Here is a 17,269-nt window from a genome sequence, read left to right as displayed (position 1 = left end):
TATGCGCCTTTAAAGATTTTCCCCATCCTGCACAAAGTTTAAAGGCGCATCCCTTTGTCCAGAAAAAATATCTCGCCACGCGATGTATTGAAATGCTTTTACAGTTATGTCGCGATATGCTTTGAAATACATTTCGCGACGCTCATGCATTGAATTTCGAGGGCGCGGAAATGCATTTCAATACATATTTTCGCTACATGAATAACCCCATTAAAGATATTGGCCGCTTGCATATCGGTTTTTTGAATGGTACATGGTCAGGGAAAGTGCTAAATTCATGAAACTTTGTTTTCTGGGGTCATTTTGGATTCTGAATCGAATGACGTTTACAGTTTTTTTGATATCTCTTCTAGTTTTTTTTTTCTGCGCGCCCAAAACCAAGGGGGTCTTAAAGATATTGTCCGCACTGTATACCTAATAATCCGCCTACGCTTTTTATTATGATTAACCAGACCATATTATTTCTGTTTTCAGACAGAGGAGGTCCTTCAAGATATCAACAACAACCCAAAAAGGTTATTGAGCAGGACCCGAATTATCGTTCTTCAACATTTAACGGTGGGATTAGTGGAGCTGCTAATGACGATGGATCCTTGGTAAGTTTTCTTTTTTTTTTCATTCTAAAATGTTTTTGTCTGCTTCCATACTTCAGTCTGACTCTAAATTTTTCCAGGAACCGTCAAGTTCATCTCGAACATACGATAATCAACCATCGTCGAGGACTCGCTGCCACCGATCTCCAACACCGTCGCCAGAACGTCGCCGGGAAAATCCTGTTGCAGAGAGATCAACAATACGAGATGAAAGTACGCAGAGACGCTCAGAGAGCCCCCCTCCTGTCACTCGCGAAGTGTTCGATCCATTTGGAGGAGGCCCTCCTCTCAATCAGAAAACAGAAGATAACCGTGGCAACAATCGAGGTAGAGGATTCGGAAATGGAAATTTCAGCAGCCTAGCGAAGCCAGTGGCTCGAATCGATCATATCGGAGATACATCGTCAGAAAGTGAGTTCTCTTCTGAAGGGTCGTACTCAGATGAAGACGAGGAATACAAGAAGCAGAAAAGAATTCAACGAGACGAAAAAAGGAAAAGAAAACAGGAGAAAGAAATGGAACGGCGGGAAAGGCATAAGAATGAACCACCTAAGAAAGGTTAGATAACAGGAATACTTTGTATACCGTAAATATTTTATTAGAAACACTGTGCATTTTTCATGTCGCTTCTTATCTTTGCAGCTTCCTCCCGTTTCAATACGGCCTACAGCCCGCCGCGCCGGCGTACACCATCACCGAAGCCTCGACGGAATGTTTCAGCAGAGCCAGAGATTCCCAGTCCACAGCCTCAACCAACTCAAAATCAGACACCATCTCCCTTTTTGGGCCAAGAATCCCCTCCATCTATTGATAACGATCGTATGGATGATTACATGCCACCGCCACCAGCGGCTCCTGTAGTCAGACAACTGCCGCTTGCTGTCTCGTCTTCGCGGCACGATGCCGAACACATGACTGCTCAGGTACCATATCGCCCAGCCGAAGGCGTTCTGGAAAGAAACAAAGCAGAAGAAGAGAAGAAAAAACGAAGACAAGAGATCGATGACGTTCGCATAGAGAGTGAAAACAGACAACCACCTACTCAACATCCATTTTTAACCTCTTCAAGAGCGAAACCGACGACGTCCCGCAATCCAGAGCAAGGGTATAGTGATCCGGTGACTACAAATGGGTTTGCCAGACGAAAGTGGGTTTTGGTCTCTAACCTCTAATCAATTTGTCGCTTTAGTGTTGCCCAACCGACCTATGCTGCTACAATGGCAGCCCAAGCTCCGCCGGCGCCTCCAGCACCAGCTCCACAGCCTTCTCCAGTTCCACCACCAGTGTTTCCATTGCATGCTCCAATGCAAGCTCCATTACAGGTTCCAGTGTCAAGGACCAATTCAGTAATCAAGATCATTTTGAAACCGAGGTAGATTGAGAATTGAGATTGATTGAAATCAACTCGGCTCACTTTCAGTATCCTGGAAGAAATAGACAAGGAAGGCGGCCACCTCAACAGGGGTTATCCATTGCCTCCTCAGCAGTACCCACCACAAAATCAGTATCAACCTCCTCTACAACAACAGATTCAGCAGCCGAATTATCAATATCCGCAACAAAATCAGTATCAACAAGGTCCACCGCCGCCACAGTACCCAATGGAAACTCCTCAATACAATCCCACTCCTCCACCTCCTCCTCGTGCTGAATATTCAAGTAATTATCCTCCGCCACAAAATCAAATGAATCGACCCCCGCAGCAATCGTATCAAGATCAGCAATACTCGAGAAATCAGTACTCGTCGAATGGAAATTGGTCAAATCCAGCGTATCCTCAACAGCCCCGCTCTCCACCGTTGCCAAATGGACCGCCTCAGGATTACAATCGTTGGAGAGATAGAGATCCTCCGCCACGACAACCACCACCGGCAACGTATGGAAGACGTGACGTTGGCAGACCATCGCTTTCCACTTTTTCACTTCTTGCCGAAGAGGATGACAGGAGAGCAGCGCCCCAACGACCAGATGTAGGAAGGATGAGGGACATCATCATGTCGATAGCGTACAATTGCAGGACTAAAGGTTGTCAACTTGATGTAAGTTAATTATTCTACCAGCATAAGTATGGTCTACTCCGAATTTAGAAAGAACGATTGAAGTATGAAGTTTGCCAATCTCGCTTCCAACAGCACTTCCCCGGCGGTCCCGAGTGGTTCGACTTCACTTCCTTCATCCGAAATGAGTTGAGAGGTACAATGGAGGTCAGAGGGAACGAAAACGGCGCAGTTTGGTATGAATTGCTCCGCAATTGAATAACTTTTTTTATTGCCAGTTTTCTTGTAGTCATACTTATCCTCTGGTTTCCAACTATCATCATATTCTATTTATTTATTAGCATCAATCTTCCTTTTCGAGTATTCTATGAAATCGCATTTCCTTCATCGGTGCAATATAAATTCGTGTATTTGATTCTTGTTTTCAAATGTTTATAAAAACGGGGACATGAAAAACCGGGAACAACTCTGAAGATAATACTGCGGGGAATAGCTTCGATTCGGGGTCAAAAACTCGGGAGGAAATTTAGAAAAAAGAGGAAATTGCATTTTTTGCGATACGTGTTTTTTGGGGGAAGGTATATCAAAAAGGAACTCGGTTGAAATTGGAACGAAGGCACTGGTGGGGGTGGGAGAGCATGCACGTCTTCAGAATTTGGAGGATTGCTTCGAAAAGAGTGATGGATTCAAAACATTGCAGTGGGGCAATATTCTGAATTCAAAACACAAAATGGGTTCATATTTACAGCTGAAATTATACTAGAGAGGTTTAGAAAAACGGGGGAACAGGGAGCAGCTATATGTAGGAATACAAGGAACAGAATGACAGAATTTGCAATGTTTGGAAGGGATTGTGAGAAACGTATAACAATAGAAAAATATATGAATCAGTGAAAAGGAGAAGGTAAAAAAGCAAAGCACTACACGACGGGTCTGCTGCAGCTAACAGGGAAACTTGAACAAATTCAGGCAATTTTTGATTTGGAAAAGATCACAATTCGAATGAAAATGATGTGGTGTTTCTGTGGTAAAGAGCGTATTGGGAAACAGAAGAAACGAAGGGCAAGTGGGGACATGAAAATGTAGAAATCTGAGAATTTTTGGAGGGCAAAACACTAGACAACGGGACATGAATCCTGAGAGGATATGTATATAGAGGGGACAATTATGGTTGGGCAATATAGTTTTTTGGTCTCTGTGAAATAAAATCTTTGACAATCAGCATGAACAATGATTGAGAAGCTCCGACTGTGGTCCTTCTTCTGGTTGATACATGTGATAGATACTTGTGTACTGAAAAAAAGAAAATCATTAGAAAGTACGACTTTTGTTCATCATACCCCGTTCAGATGCTCCAAAGTGGGCAGAATGTCTAATAACTCCGTATCGGCTGGATCATCAAACCATGTCGTGACAGGAACCTTGAAAAATGGATTACTGTAACTGACATTATAGTTTTTTGACTTACAGCATTTTCAGGATGGAAAGCATAACTAGCTGGAGAGTTGTCAATTATTAAACATTGCTCCAGATTCCTTCCCAACCGACTTAGATCTGAAATTTAGAAGTTAGAATAGAATGTAATTGGGTTCCCTTATACTAACCTTTGACATAATTACCCTTGTGGAATACACATGCTTCACGGAAGAGTCTTCCTCTGAAAACCTTCTTCTTGTCCAACAAATCGGCCACTGGATCGGCATACTTTGCGAGTGACGCAGTGAACAGAATGCACTCAAAGTGTTCGCCAACTCTGGCAAGAAACTCGTCGACGTACGGTCGTTTCAGTACGTAAACTTGATGTTCGACACCATCAATCTCAACGGGAATCACGAAATCTGGGTTCTTCACTGGCTGAAAATCAGGAAACAGTTGTGAACTGTGAAAAAAAAGAAGAAGAATAAGTAGAAGAACAGCTGTTCAAGGGGTGATACGTCAACACATTCCGTTGCTTGTTTTCAATTAGGTTCAAAATTTCAAAAAACTTTCTGAGTTTACCTTGAACGAAGAATGCACCAGTGTCTCATCAAGATCGATCACCAAACACTTCTTCTTGCTGTCGTGAGGTAACAATGGCGGCAAAAGCGGCTTCTCATTTATTGATCCCTGAAAGAAGGACATATTTGACAACGAGATGAATGAGCATGAAATAAATTGAACAACAGGAATCAAAGTATTGCTTTTCGATACCTTTTTACAACTTAATAATCCTAATTCCATAATTTCTAACGCTGAAGGCGTCCTTCCAGGTTTCCATTCGATCAACTCTCGATAATTGAGCCGATAGTCAAACTCGTCTTGGAACAGTAATTGTTTCCTTTTAACATTTTGTGGTTCCCGCATTGTTTCTTCTAATAAATTTCAAATTTTGCGAAGGAAAAAAAGTTATCACAGCGAAAGAAAAAACGGAGAAAAAGGTTTGTTGAAAAGTCGATATTGAGGTTAGAAAGGGGAAGAGATAGGTTCCACCGTTGTGACTTGTCGATAAAAAAATCCGGAAAGACGAAAGCATTACATCTTTCTTTTCGAACTGCACTTCTCTTTTTTTGCTCTCCTTTGAGAGAGAAGACGAAACTGTTATGAGTGGGGAGTATCTCAGTTCAGGGGGCATAACACATCTGGAGAGCAAAAGAAAAGAGCTCCGCCTGCCCCCCGGCCAATTGTTTTCGAAACGATGATACTTTGCAGAAGGAATTTGAGTTGGCGACGAGAAAAAAGAGAGGAAGGACAAAGGTCGGAGAGTGAGTTCAAAGGCAGAACCCATTAAAATTCCACATGAGTATGAGGATGATGATGCGGGGACGAGATTTTCGTTAGAAGACTTGCATAGAAGAAAGAGAAACGTTCCACCCACACGGAGCGGTAATGTTTTATTAGCTTCTACATCAGTGACGTAAAGATCGGGGATTTCAGACACATCCGAGTATCGAAAAGCATACTATATGATTCCCGCTACTGATATTTGTCATCAAATACTCACAATGGAATCATTTGCAACCTTATCATAGGTTGTTACTCCATCCCCACTGCCTCCAATCGGCTGACCATTTTGGCCTGTTTGTGGTAGTCCTGTCACCGTTCCATCGCGATGAACCTGTAAAATGTCCCAAACTCTTTTCCACAATTCCTGATTGTTTGGTACCTGAGTGATAAGCTGAATCGGCGGTCCGGCATTATTGGTTGGTGTTGACGGTCTTCCATTTTGATGATTGTTGTTGGTACTGTTCGTTCGTTGGTTTGATTGGATTTTCTCTGCAAAAAATGGTGTGATTCTTTTTGTGTGTGTGTGTGTGTGTGTGTGTGATCAATGAGCATATATTTTCTGAAGGGCGAGCCAACTGTCCCTATCTCTCTCCGAAACATTATCAATGGTTCTTCGTTTTCTTCCAGAAATCCCTTCAGATAAACTTTTGGGTGCACATGTTCAAGAATCAGAGTCCGTTGAAGAACTCTAGGAACCGAGTGGCACCATTTGTTTCAAAGTCAAACGGAATGGGATCCTAATGCGGGGGTTCTGGGGGTCCCCCAAGAAACTTGAGATGTTTGGAGCTTTTATGAGAAAAGATGATATTTTCGTCAGATTCTGACTCAGAGAGAAACGTCTGATTTTTGACAAGTAGATTTTGGTCGAGAGGTTTTTTGACAAGCACAGTGGACGATCAATTTCAGTACAAGGGAAAAAGGGCTAGAAAAATCAGAGATTTGGAGGATAAGGTCCGTCCTACTGTATTTAGAAAATATTTTTCTCGATTTTAGACCGTTTTTCACAAATTTTTATATTTAGAAACATTGTTAGTTACTGTAGTTTTAGTTACGGGAATTATCGGCCCCGTCGCCCATAACTGTTGCATCCCTTTAAATCATAACTAATGGTTCTAAAACCACATTTTTTATGTTTTAATTTAGACATTCTGAGAACCTAATCTTCTAATACTGCTAATTTTGCAACTATTTTTTTTCCTATTTCATATGCACCATCTCTCGACAAGTTTCAAAAGTTGCGTGAATCAATGCGGGGTTGTGACACATTGCCTGCGGGTGAACGAGTATGGGCGCAAGGATTATTTGCAAATCAAGAGAAACCAGCTGCCCTCCCACCCTTCACTTCTTTTTGAAGGGAGCGCGACACCCGGCTGAACTCACTTTGCCGTTTTTCGACAAGTTGAGCCGCCGCGTTCGTGAATCGAAAAATATTGACTGGTAAATAGTGAAAAAAAGAAAAGGAATCACTGGGGCAGTGTTGATGATCGTTGAAATTCAAGCGATCATTTAGTGGGAGTTTCTTCCAATGACGATTTTTTTTCGATTTTAAAGAAAAAGAAGTCAAGAGAAGGAAAGAGAAAGAGATAAAAGGAAATGTGTAACAACATTTTGTGGTGGTGGAAAACTGAAAAATTATAGAACTCGAGAGAAAAGGAAGGAAGAAAACATTAATTCCGTCCAGTCAAAATTAATTGTTTCGGAGGCGAATGGAATAAATGATCTACCTCCAGTTATAATGACTCCCCTTTAAAAAAAATTGCTCAGAGCTATTGTAATTTTTTGTTTTTTTTTCAATCGATAGTTATTAACAAAAAAAGTTAAAACTCACCGATCTCTCTGGGCGGAGTCACACAGCAGAAAAGTGTCTGGAAGCATCGTGTCCATCTTGGTTTCCTTCTAGCAGTTGATCTCTTCTTCTCTACTGATGCTGAAACTTTTGAAACGTTTGTATTGATTATTTGTTGAGAATACATTTTTACTACAAAACCCATTTCCCTTGATCACACAATTCCGGGTTTTTATCTCTTACCATTTCCAGAATATGGATTGAGAGGAGTGATTGCTGAAGCGTTTCCAACATCATCATCTCTCTTTGACGCTCCTCCCCAAACCACATTTTTCGAATTTCCATTTTCTTCTGTACGAGTTTTTCCGTTTTTCTCATCTTTCGAGAGCTTTGCACGGGGCATCGCTGGCACATTACGGTAGATTCCAACTGGAGGACTCATCACAGACTCTGGTGTATTCTGTGGAAACGGTGGATATTTAGGGACTCCATTCCCGTTTTGAGCAGCGGATGTGGAAGGGAATCCGTTCATCGTGGGTCTTCCAGGCATTTGTTTCATCCGATTTATCTGCTTTTGAGATGGGAATTGAATGTTGTGTCGACTATAGTAGCAAGTGATTCCAGACTTTTCGTCTTCCGATTTACTCCAGAAATCTAGACTGTTAGTACCGTTTTTCGGCTGAAGCGGTTGCGGAGCGGAGCCTTTCCGCACACCATCTTTCAGCATGGAAGGTGCAACAGGAGTACGGGGTGGTGGCACAATCGACGAATAGACGACGGCGGATCGAGTCGATTCAGCGTAGGTCATCCGAAGAAAATGGAGATGATGAAGGGAGAGTTGGAAAGAAGGATCGAGGACTCCTTGAAAGGTAATTTATGAGATTATGAGAAAAGAGAAACGAACCAGAAGATAATAAGAATTCGAGATGTGATAATAGCTGATAAAGGTAGTCCTTGAAGAAGGTTAAGAAGAATTCAGACCCACAAAAACGACATTTTCAATGGTATGTCGTTCCACTCACAACAAAAAGAGAGGCAGAAAAAGGATTGCTAAAAAGGACTGCCAACATTCACTGAGCAAATTGCAGAAAAGACAAAATAACAAGTAGGTCCTACCAGTTAGTGGAGGGAAGAAGAATGAGTGGTTGAGAGTAAAAACAAAATAGACGTAAGTGTGTTTTGATGAGATCGGAGGGAAGGTGAAATCTGTTCCAGAAAGCGATACATGTGCTTTGATTTATTTGCTTACATGCGCCAAAATCCTCTCAAGGAGTGAGAAAAGGGGCAAACCCAAATGTATCCAATTTCTATTGGTTTGGTTTCCATTCTTAAGATGGCATTTTCAAAGGTGAAAAGAGCAGAGAACATGGTGGAAAAAGAAGAACTAGCCAGAACTCGGAAACAAAAATTAGGTCGCGCGAGGGCAGAGGTGAAGTGCTTGTTGAAGTGAGCACGGAAACTACTCTAGGTATGTTTCGTCTTTTTTCATTTTATTCTTCTTCTTCTATCTCCATCCTATCATCTGCTCCCAGTGCACAGTCAGGTTATCGCAAAGAACGCGGTGGCGCCCCGCGCTGCCAAAACGTGCAAGAGTGCTTGACAAATAGCAAATAAGCGCTGCCGCGTGGGGGTAAACGGCTGTGAGGCGTCGGGAGACGTGTGTCTTTCCGTATGTGTATATGCCATAAGTAATATAGGCTTGCTCTCCCAGGTACCTGCTCACCGATTAGTGGCGTCTCATGGAGGGCGCGTAACGGGGCGGCAGCTTGTTGGCAATGTGCCAATAACATTGAGCATTGAAAGAGACAATTTTCACAATGGGTTATAAAAATAGATCGTTTTGGTTTTAAGTTGAAACTTTCAACCAGTACTCGAAGACGTCAATCATCATAAGAAATGTAGTGCACATAGACACAAGCATTTGCCAAAAAAAAAAAGACCCTGGCCAGAAAAAAGAGCTAAAGTGCCACTCTCACGGCGACTTTCATCACGCTTCAGATGACTCTCATCGCTTCAGTAAAAATAGAAACATTTCAAAAGGTCGAAGGTCGCGGGCTTCAAAACTGGCATAGGCCCAAAAAGGATAATTAAGAAGACATTGGAAACACATCTGCCATAAATTTTTATTATTCATAACCACAAAAGGAAACCGTGGATACAAAGGTATTAGGGGGGAAGTAGAAGGCCTATTTTTCTCCTCAACGCTTTCACATCCCTAAAACTCGTGATCAACTCTTTTTTTGGTGTGCCCTTCTTTTTCTAACTCTCTTCCTCTTTTTCCAAAAAAATGGAAGAAAAACAAAATTCCAGATGTCATGTCAGATCTTAAAAAGCGATAAACCATCCGAGATTTCTTTTGTGTAGTGGTGTATGCTCACCACAAAAAAGGGGCAAAAGCCTTGCCATCGAAAGTTCTCTAAAAACGCCTCCAAGAAAAGGAAGGAACACAACAAAAACACTTTGTTGGGTGGTTGTGGAACATGGAACACTTTGCTGGAAAAATGGAACAACGGGGAAAGGGAAAAGGAGAAAAAAGAAAGAAAGGAACATTTTCATGCTCTGCAAAATTAAATTCCCTCTAATTGTTCCCGGAGAAAAAAAAAGAAGCAGACAGGCTGACTGAAAACATTTGATGTTGGTTGGCATGTTGACAATTGGAGAAAGGGGATTCGCAAATGGATTAGTGAGCAAGATTTGGAATATCTTTCATCTAGGGAAACGAAAATAATCAGAAACACGGCTTTAAGAAGCTCAGAACCGGCTAATCATATTTTGACGCCTACATGAACGAAGAAAAATATGAAAAATAGAAAAGAGCCATGTCTGTGTGAGAAGACTGAAATCGGAACCTTTTTTGGGAGTCTACGAATCGCTGTGTGGTAAACAAAAAAGGAAAGTTGTCGGTGTGTCTGTGTGGTGCGCGAGTCAGAGGGGAGGTGTTACGAGGAAAGAGTTGTCCAATAAGGATGGGTCCAAAAAATGACGGACGGTGAAAAGAAGACGGACAAAAAAAAGAAGAGAAGAAGAGGAAGAAGGATGATGATGAAGATGAAGAGGAGAAACGGAGAAAGAGAGATGGAAACGAAGGATGAAGAACAAAACAACCGACACCGCGGTGTATGTGTTGGCTGTGTGAAAAAAGAGCCTTGTGCCCATCTGATGGAGAGGAGAGGGAGCCGCTGGTAAACGAAATAGCGATCGAGATGAAGAGAGATAGAGAAGAAGTGACGGCGGACACAAGATGATGGTGGGCACAGAGCCCCGTTTGACACTGAGAAGAAGCATGCTCCATTTTTCTTTTTTTTGGCCAAAAAATAGAACGACGAGAGACAAGGAATGACGAACACGTTGAACCGGGTCCATTCTATCTTCGCCACTTCAGAAATTCTTCAAACTGGGTGCGTGTTGAGGAAGTATTCTAGGATTGGCGTGCTAGGAATTCGAATGTTCCCTAATATTTGGAACAAAATAGAAAAACCGGTCGAATCGGGAGAAATTGAAAATCAAACGGCTGCAGAAGAAGTTACTGAATTTTAGAATCCAATTTCTGGGGGTGTGTGCATTGACACATTTAAAGGTTCATACTCGCTTTTAAAACTTTCTTACTCTCTTTCTCTAATTCTTTAAATGGAACCCCTAAGCATGTTTTTTGGTTAACTTTTTCTGTTCTCCAGACTGGAGTCCCAGTAAAAGTTCATTAGAAGAGGTCTTCTGGAATGCCTACTAGAAAGATCCTAGAAAATTTAGTTTTCGTTTCTAAACGTAAGTCTCACTGAGAAAGAGAAAAAACTCGTGTTTCGCTCTGCAAACAGGGAAGTTGTTAACAAAGAGTGGAGAGAGCAATTATCTCTTTACATCTCCAAACATTTCAGAAACGGAAGGAAGTCGTACATCATCTACACAGCCTTCGAATGGTACCAACAGGTACCAACTTGTGCCCCATTACTCAAAAAGAGGACAAAGACTTCTTCTTTTCTAAAAAAGAAAATGTTGGATGATCAAATTAGAGAGGACCACTTTTTCGAAAAGGGAAGGAATTCGTTCTAGAGCTCAATGTTCTTTATAGAAAGGTCTGAAGAAAAAGGAGTCTGAAGTACCATGTCGAACTGAACAAAGAATTCGAAATACATGGAACAGAGAGGTGCTAACTGCTGAATAATGTAGAGAAAAAAGAGGAAGAGCCTTCTAGCGAAAGAGCAACATGTAAGAAACAGAATTAGAAGAAACATAGCAGTGCTTGAATTTTAGATTTTTGGGTTGTTCAATGGAACAATATCCGACTCAGAGTAAGAAGCTGCTCCATGAATCATTGCAGCCAGAACACAGAACAGTTGCTCCGAATAGAAAGCATTTCAACATCCTCTAGGTTTTTCAATAGAAAAGTACGTCGTACACACTGAGTACTCAGCCCCAGACACTGATATAAAAAACAGTCGCATCGATAAATTATCAGATAAAATATCAGATGACTAACGAGTGGAAGGATATTGAAAAAAAGATTTTAAAAAACGTTAACGATTGAAATTTCTACTGATTGTCGAGAAGAAGAAGAAGCACAACGCAGCTGTCAACTCTTCAGGGTGTCGTCTGCGGGCAAAAAAAGAGGCATATGTCATCCATTTTTCTTTTCATCATGAAAAAGAAGGAAGCCTTCTCCTGCTTCTACTTCTTCCTCCTCAAAATGACTGTAACGGATTTTGTTCCTAAAAAATCTGTAAACGTCGTCTTTTTCCGTTTGTTGAACATGATCGGTAGCGGAGACACAAATTTCAATCGGCCAGATGTTCATTGTATTGAACAACATTTGAGAACAGACATGTGACCCGTGTGTGGAATCGAAAGTGTGTTATTTTATGAAAAAATATAAAGTCTCCGAAAGAAAGAGGAGTCCGAGAATCAGAGATCGTTGGAAATGAATGGGAGGGTGCACCCAAAACTTGTTTTTTTGAAAAGAAAACTTCGGAGAGTGAGTTTGTGAGGAGCTATTTCTTTTTATTAAAAAGTGGAAGAGAGGGAAAATATGATATTAAAATGAAGATTTCTAATGAGTGTCGACCTATGGTCTAGGAAGAATTCTCAAAGAGAGTCAGTTAATGAAACCTAATTCGATGATTCGAAGAGAAATGAAGAAAAAACGATTCTAACCTATGGCCTCTAAAACTGGGTATTTCCGGATTTCGAAAATCCGAAAAATCCAAAAACATAGAACAACAGACACAGGTGTGGAAAACAGCTGATGGGTTGGATAGCACTAGGGTCGGCGGAATGTGAAAAAGAAAACACTTATGTACAAGGTCGCATGGACGGATTCGAATAGAATTCGAGGAGGAACAAAAACAAAAACAACATCATCTGCCGGACAATGAACAAGAATTTCTATGAAGTCTTCAATTTATTTTTTGGATTCAAAATTTCAAATTTTGGAAATTGGGTTTTCAATAAAATTCCTTGTTAAATTCGATGACACAACGATTAATAATTTTTGAAATCCTCTTTTTCAATGAAAAATCAAAATTGGAATATAATGAATGGGCGGGCGGGGAGAAAACACGACTGATTTTATCACATCGACCACTTTATGCCATTGCGTCCAACCTGTTTATTCCAATCCAGGAAAACGAAGACACAGCTGGCTGAGGAGATGACCGATTGTTAGGAATGATATCCAAAAGATAACAAGCATCACTTTCTCTCTTCTTTTTTCAAGTAGGATAATGCCCATTATTAATGGGAAATGCTGGATTAGAAACCCGGAATTGTGTTTTTGAGGATTAATGAGCGTCTTTTTCAAAGTTTTCAATACTTACAACTGTGTTTGACGAAATCTGCTCCAGCAATCTGTCCAATCGGTTTCGCGTAGGATACATCATCTGCACTTGAGTCACTGATTGTTGTCTCACTGGCCGCCTGGAAAAGATGTGAATGATTACATAACATCTGATTATCTAGAAAAGTCTGATTCTAATTTTTTCGCATGGTTAATTCTAAAAAGTTGAGGAGATTCATTCATTCGTAACCTAACGAGATATACGAGTATATAAGTGAATTTTTCAAGACATGAGCGATATCAATCTCGGTTCAGGGATGTTAGGAAAGACCTTTCCGGAATTTATCGGAATTCCGAAAATTCAGAAAGAAAGCTTTGGGAATACTCCGATCGGAACTTTCGAAATTCCAGATTCGTTCCGAACATCCCTGTGATAGCATTATCAATGTAAATTGGTATTATTTCAAAAAATTTTTCAGCCATACTAATTTTATGTGCTCTGATCTAACTTTATTTTTTCATTTGGCATAAACAACTCTTATCAATTTTTCCTCCAATTTTATAGCGTATTTTTGAAACTATACAAATCCCCCTTCATGTTTACAAATTTAGTAGAAAAAATGCAGTGCTTTGTGTTGAATATAGCAGGTCCCTCTGCATACCGTAACCTATATTTGTTCAAGATCCCCAACCGTCACTTCCTTCTTCACACGTTTTATAGGTCATTGAATTTTTATTTTTTGTTTGTTTGTTGCATGAAAAGGTTTTTTCAAACTTTTCATCGTCACTAAAAGTTTGACGTAGTCGTCGTGTTACTTCATAGTAGGTATAGTGTCGAATTTCTTCGAAATAGCAATTTTACATCGAAAAAGGCAGAAACATCGGGTTTTCTAGTTTTTAAGAGAATCAAGTTAATTGAAGAACGAAAACTGTATTGACTCATATTTACAGTACTGAATAAAATAGAACACTCACCTGAACACCATACCCGTTGCTCATTGTGCACTCTCCCCACTGGAAATGATTCTTCCTGGAAGTGTGGAGACACGCCTCTGTGTAGCCTGCCGAGATGGAACACACAGCAACGGGGTCAAGTCTGAAAGAAAAGAAGAAGAGGATGCGAAGGTGATGCTACTGCCTGAAGAAGAGCATTTAAAAAGACATACAGAGTGAAGAAAAATGAGAGATAGAGATATAGATGAAGAAACGGAAGGAAGAAAAACGAAGCATACACACGCACACATAAATACACAAAAATAGAGGATGAGGGTGATGATTAGAAAAAACAAATGAGCAGAGGTAAAAAATATATGAAGAAAGAGGAAAAATATGAAGGCAGGCATGAAAAATGAACGAGAATAGATTGATGAAGTGGAAGAGGAAGAGGGAAAGCGAGACACGATCGGTTGGGTGATAACAGCTGACTAAAATCAAGAAAACCGAGATAGAAACAGAAACATACGAAAAATTTCAATTCGTATCGCCATGAGACTAGTGTTTCAGGGCTCGGAGGATGCTCTTTGAGAAGAGAGATGCACACTTTGTATTTTCGAACGAAAACTGAGATTAGGAATGAAAGTTACCGTATTATGCTGGTACAAAAGAAGGAAGACAATCGAAGGAAGACAGAAGACAATCAAAAATTTTTATTTTCCGATTTTTCTGGAAAAATAATAGGAAAAACCTTCGGAAAGCAGTGAAAACGAGAAAATGAAGCTCGAATTTTTGTACCAGAATGATAGTATTAGGCCTTTTTCAGTACCCATCACAGACCAGAAGGAAAAAGAATGGAAAAAAAGTGCAACATTTGGGAGATGAAAAACACATAAACTGAAAGTGAAAGTTCTAAAATTTCAGTTATTTTCCGATCAGTGCGCGAAACTTTGCCGCAAACTTAGATTCCATTGTTCTACAAATTCATTGCTGACCGTCTGCGTGATTGACGGGGGCCTAGAAGTGGCAGTCACCCAATTACCAGGTCTTGTTATCATGCCAAAATTGGTCACACACACCCTCAAACGAAACTGGTTGCCGCACACACGCTCCAATCGCTCCCGCACGAATGAAAATACGAACTTTTCACTGCTACTAACAATAATGATGATGATGGTGGTGGTGATGCCTTCCCCGGAAAAAAAAAACTCTTCCCTCATCTTCCAAAAATTTTCCCTCAGGCATCATGTTACATTTTTAGTTTGTTACTCTATTCCTACACTGCCCATGATTGAATTTAAAAAAAAGAATTAATTATTCGAAATCCTTGAAAAAAGTCAGGCAATTCTGATGTTTCAATTTGTCTCTTCTTCTCTCGATTTCGACGATAATACCAAGCAGGCATTTATTGTTGCCATTCAATGGACGACCTTCAGTTTTTGGCGCTTCTTGTACTTTGTATGTCGTTTCAAATATAAACAACAGAAGATTATGTACTGTCAGAGAATGGAAATTGGGAAAGGCATTGTAAAGGATTTTTGGATTTTTTGAATCATTTGAAAAATCGAAATTCCCATGTAAGTTTTTATATGAATCAAGAAGCAATAGATTTCAATATTTTTTCGATACAATTATTCTCCCACTCTTCGATTCGGAAGAAGTAGATGAGGTTTTTAATGACTGTTTTCTGCGAATCTCGACACAACTAATACTGGATCCAATGGGGGATTCTCCATGTGGGAAGGGAAATAAAACAAAAAAGATGAGAGGAGGAAAAAATTGTTAAAAACACAAGTCTTTTGTGATTATCAAAACATCATCGTGTGACGAACATATTGCCCAGGAGGAGAACAAAAAATATAGGAATAGAAGGAGAGGTTGAAACAGGCGGGATTGGTAAAAAGCGTGTGAGGGGCATCGAGGGGCGCCCCGACACAGACATTTCGACAGTCATCTTGGAGATGGAGAGAACGTAGAAACGAAATACTTGGGGATCCACGTGAGAAGTGTGTCGAGACATAGAGAAGCAAAACCTCCCAAGACTTTCCATTTTTTTGTCTCTTCCCATCTGTATGCCTCAGATTCGCGTGCGCGGGAAAACGAGGTGTTACCGAGAGAGGGTTAGAGACTAGGAAAGAGACAACGAGATACTAAACAGTTTCAGATGAGTTGGCAAATGAATAGTGGTAATACTAATGAAAAATAGGTCAATACTAAAAACTTTGCGCGAGAAATTCAAAGATCCGAAAAGATTGAGAACGAAAGGAACGTCATATCAAAAATTCAGATCTTCGAAATCTAGATCTTCAAAAATTAAGATTCTTAAGAATTGAGAAGCCAGGTACGTTCGGAACGGAATTCCCGAAGCTTTTTTCGGAATTCGAGCTTTTTGGACTACGGTATTTTAAAGGCGCACGCGATACGTTCTCTTGCGGATTTCAAACGGAATTACTTTTAATTTTTTTGCGCTTTTGTGATGAAAAAGTGGGATTTCCTAAGTTTCGAAATTTGAATTTTCAAATTTCCAAAGTTCCGAAGATCTCGAAATTTTCAAAACCGGAATATTCCGAAGATTCTGAAATTTAAAAAATCGGAATATTCCGGAAACTCCGAAATTTTGAAAACTGAAATACTTCGAAAATTTGAAAATGGAAGTTTCTGAAATTTCGAAAACCTCAAAATCGGCAAAATTGAGACAGACAGTATCATACAGTGCTATTGAACGTTCATCGATGCATGATGTGTTTGTTATGGTCTTCTAAATGACTAGAACAACTAAAAATATTTACAAAATAATTTTATTTAGCAGCGGCAGAAGGTTGAAACGAGTCAAAAGTTTGCTGTCAGTTTTTTTTTGAAGTAAAGAGCAAACACGGGCAACAACGAAGGCAGAGCAAATAAATATCTACTTTTAATTTTGTGACAAATTTATCTGCGAGACGAGAAGGAATGGAATGAAGAGAGAGCTGTAAAACTAGAGATATGAACTTGTAAAGGGCCGGCGGCATCATAAACTTGAAGAAGCAAACTGAAAGAGCTGAAAGAATGGAATGATAAGGGCGTTTGTGGGGAAAAGAATCGGCTTGTACTCAAGAGAAACGATAAGAAAACGTATCAGCTTTTCGTCTTCTTTCGAATCAATACAATTTCAGAAAAAGCAGTTGCCTTTGTTGATTTTCCCGTTTTTTCCATGCGAAACAAAGTGACAGAAGGGTGAAAAAATGTAGGTGACTCATATGAAAAAATGCAATGCATGACAGAGAGTCGCTACTAATAATATTTCGCTTTTTTTCTCTCGGTGAACTGAAAACGAATTGAAAATTTTTTCGACAACTGGGAGAATGGGGCCCAGAGGCTGATGAACATTAGGATAAGAGGAGGGAGAGTTCAAAAGAGAAAACGGGAAAGAACAGAGGGTCCCGAGGAAGAT

General features: G+C 40.3%; 6 protein-coding genes across 6 annotated transcripts in view; 2 read left to right on the top strand and 4 right to left on the bottom strand.

Moving 5' to 3' along the window:
- Cbr-mut-16 overlaps nucleotides 1-2,848 on the top strand; it is a gene marked incomplete at both ends in the record, with an annotated part of 14,528 nt that extends 11,680 nt beyond the window's left edge. The window contains 6 exons of the mRNA XM_002639253.1: nucleotides 475-596; nucleotides 674-1,004; nucleotides 1,236-1,740; nucleotides 1,783-1,965; nucleotides 2,014-2,632; nucleotides 2,681-2,848. Of these exons, the coding sequence (XP_002639299.1) occupies nucleotides 475-596; nucleotides 674-1,004; nucleotides 1,236-1,740; nucleotides 1,783-1,965; nucleotides 2,014-2,632; nucleotides 2,681-2,848 (1,928 nt within the window). The remainder of the gene's footprint in view (nucleotides 1-474; nucleotides 597-673; nucleotides 1,005-1,235; nucleotides 1,741-1,782; nucleotides 1,966-2,013; nucleotides 2,633-2,680) is intronic.
- A 960-nt stretch (nucleotides 2,849-3,808) lies between these two features.
- Cbr-scpl-1 lies at nucleotides 3,809-7,947 on the bottom strand (the record flags this gene model as incomplete). The annotated part of the gene is made up of 10 exons (XM_045244839.1): nucleotides 3,809-3,883; nucleotides 3,931-4,011; nucleotides 4,059-4,144; nucleotides 4,195-4,444; nucleotides 4,589-4,696; nucleotides 5,571-5,684; nucleotides 5,733-5,842; nucleotides 6,674-6,728; nucleotides 7,204-7,280; nucleotides 7,383-7,947. The coding sequence occupies 10 exons, from the start codon at nucleotides 7,945-7,947 to the stop codon at nucleotides 3,809-3,811; spliced, it is 1,521 nt and encodes a 506-aa protein (XP_045092501.1).
- A 1,991-nt stretch (nucleotides 7,948-9,938) lies between these two features.
- On the top strand, nucleotides 9,939-10,275 carry CBG25231 (the record flags this gene model as incomplete). The annotated part of the gene is made up of 2 exons (XM_045244834.1): nucleotides 9,939-10,010; nucleotides 10,207-10,275. 2 exons carry the CDS (start codon nucleotides 9,939-9,941, stop codon nucleotides 10,273-10,275), a joined length of 141 nt encoding a protein of 46 aa, XP_045098252.1.
- Nucleotides 10,276-11,182: 907 nt separating this feature from the next.
- On the bottom strand, nucleotides 11,183-11,368 carry CBG25232 (the record flags this gene model as incomplete). Its single annotated transcript, XM_045244823.1, has 1 exon — nucleotides 11,183-11,368. The coding sequence occupies one exon, from the start codon at nucleotides 11,366-11,368 to the stop codon at nucleotides 11,183-11,185; it is 186 nt and encodes a 61-aa protein (XP_045098253.1).
- Nucleotides 11,369-13,718: 2,350 nt separating this feature from the next.
- CBG03872 lies at nucleotides 13,719-14,733 on the bottom strand (the record flags this gene model as incomplete). Its single annotated transcript, XM_045244820.1, has 3 exons — nucleotides 13,719-13,721; nucleotides 13,983-14,326; nucleotides 14,676-14,733. 3 exons carry the CDS (start codon nucleotides 14,731-14,733, stop codon nucleotides 13,719-13,721), a joined length of 405 nt encoding a protein of 134 aa, XP_045092502.1.
- Nucleotides 14,734-15,655: 922 nt separating this feature from the next.
- Nucleotides 15,656-15,757, bottom strand: CBG25233 (the record flags this gene model as incomplete). The annotated part of the gene is made up of 1 exon (XM_045244816.1): nucleotides 15,656-15,757. The coding sequence occupies one exon, from the start codon at nucleotides 15,755-15,757 to the stop codon at nucleotides 15,656-15,658; it is 102 nt and encodes a 33-aa protein (XP_045098254.1).
- Between the last annotated feature and the right edge of the window lie 1,512 nt (nucleotides 15,758-17,269).

This window comes from Caenorhabditis briggsae (assembly GCF_000004555.2).
Source record: "Caenorhabditis briggsae complete genome, chrI, whole genome shotgun sequence".
Classification (NCBI taxonomy): Eukaryota; Metazoa; Nematoda; class Chromadorea; order Rhabditida; family Rhabditidae; genus Caenorhabditis; species Caenorhabditis briggsae.
This window is presented reverse-complemented; position numbering and strand designations above follow the sequence as displayed.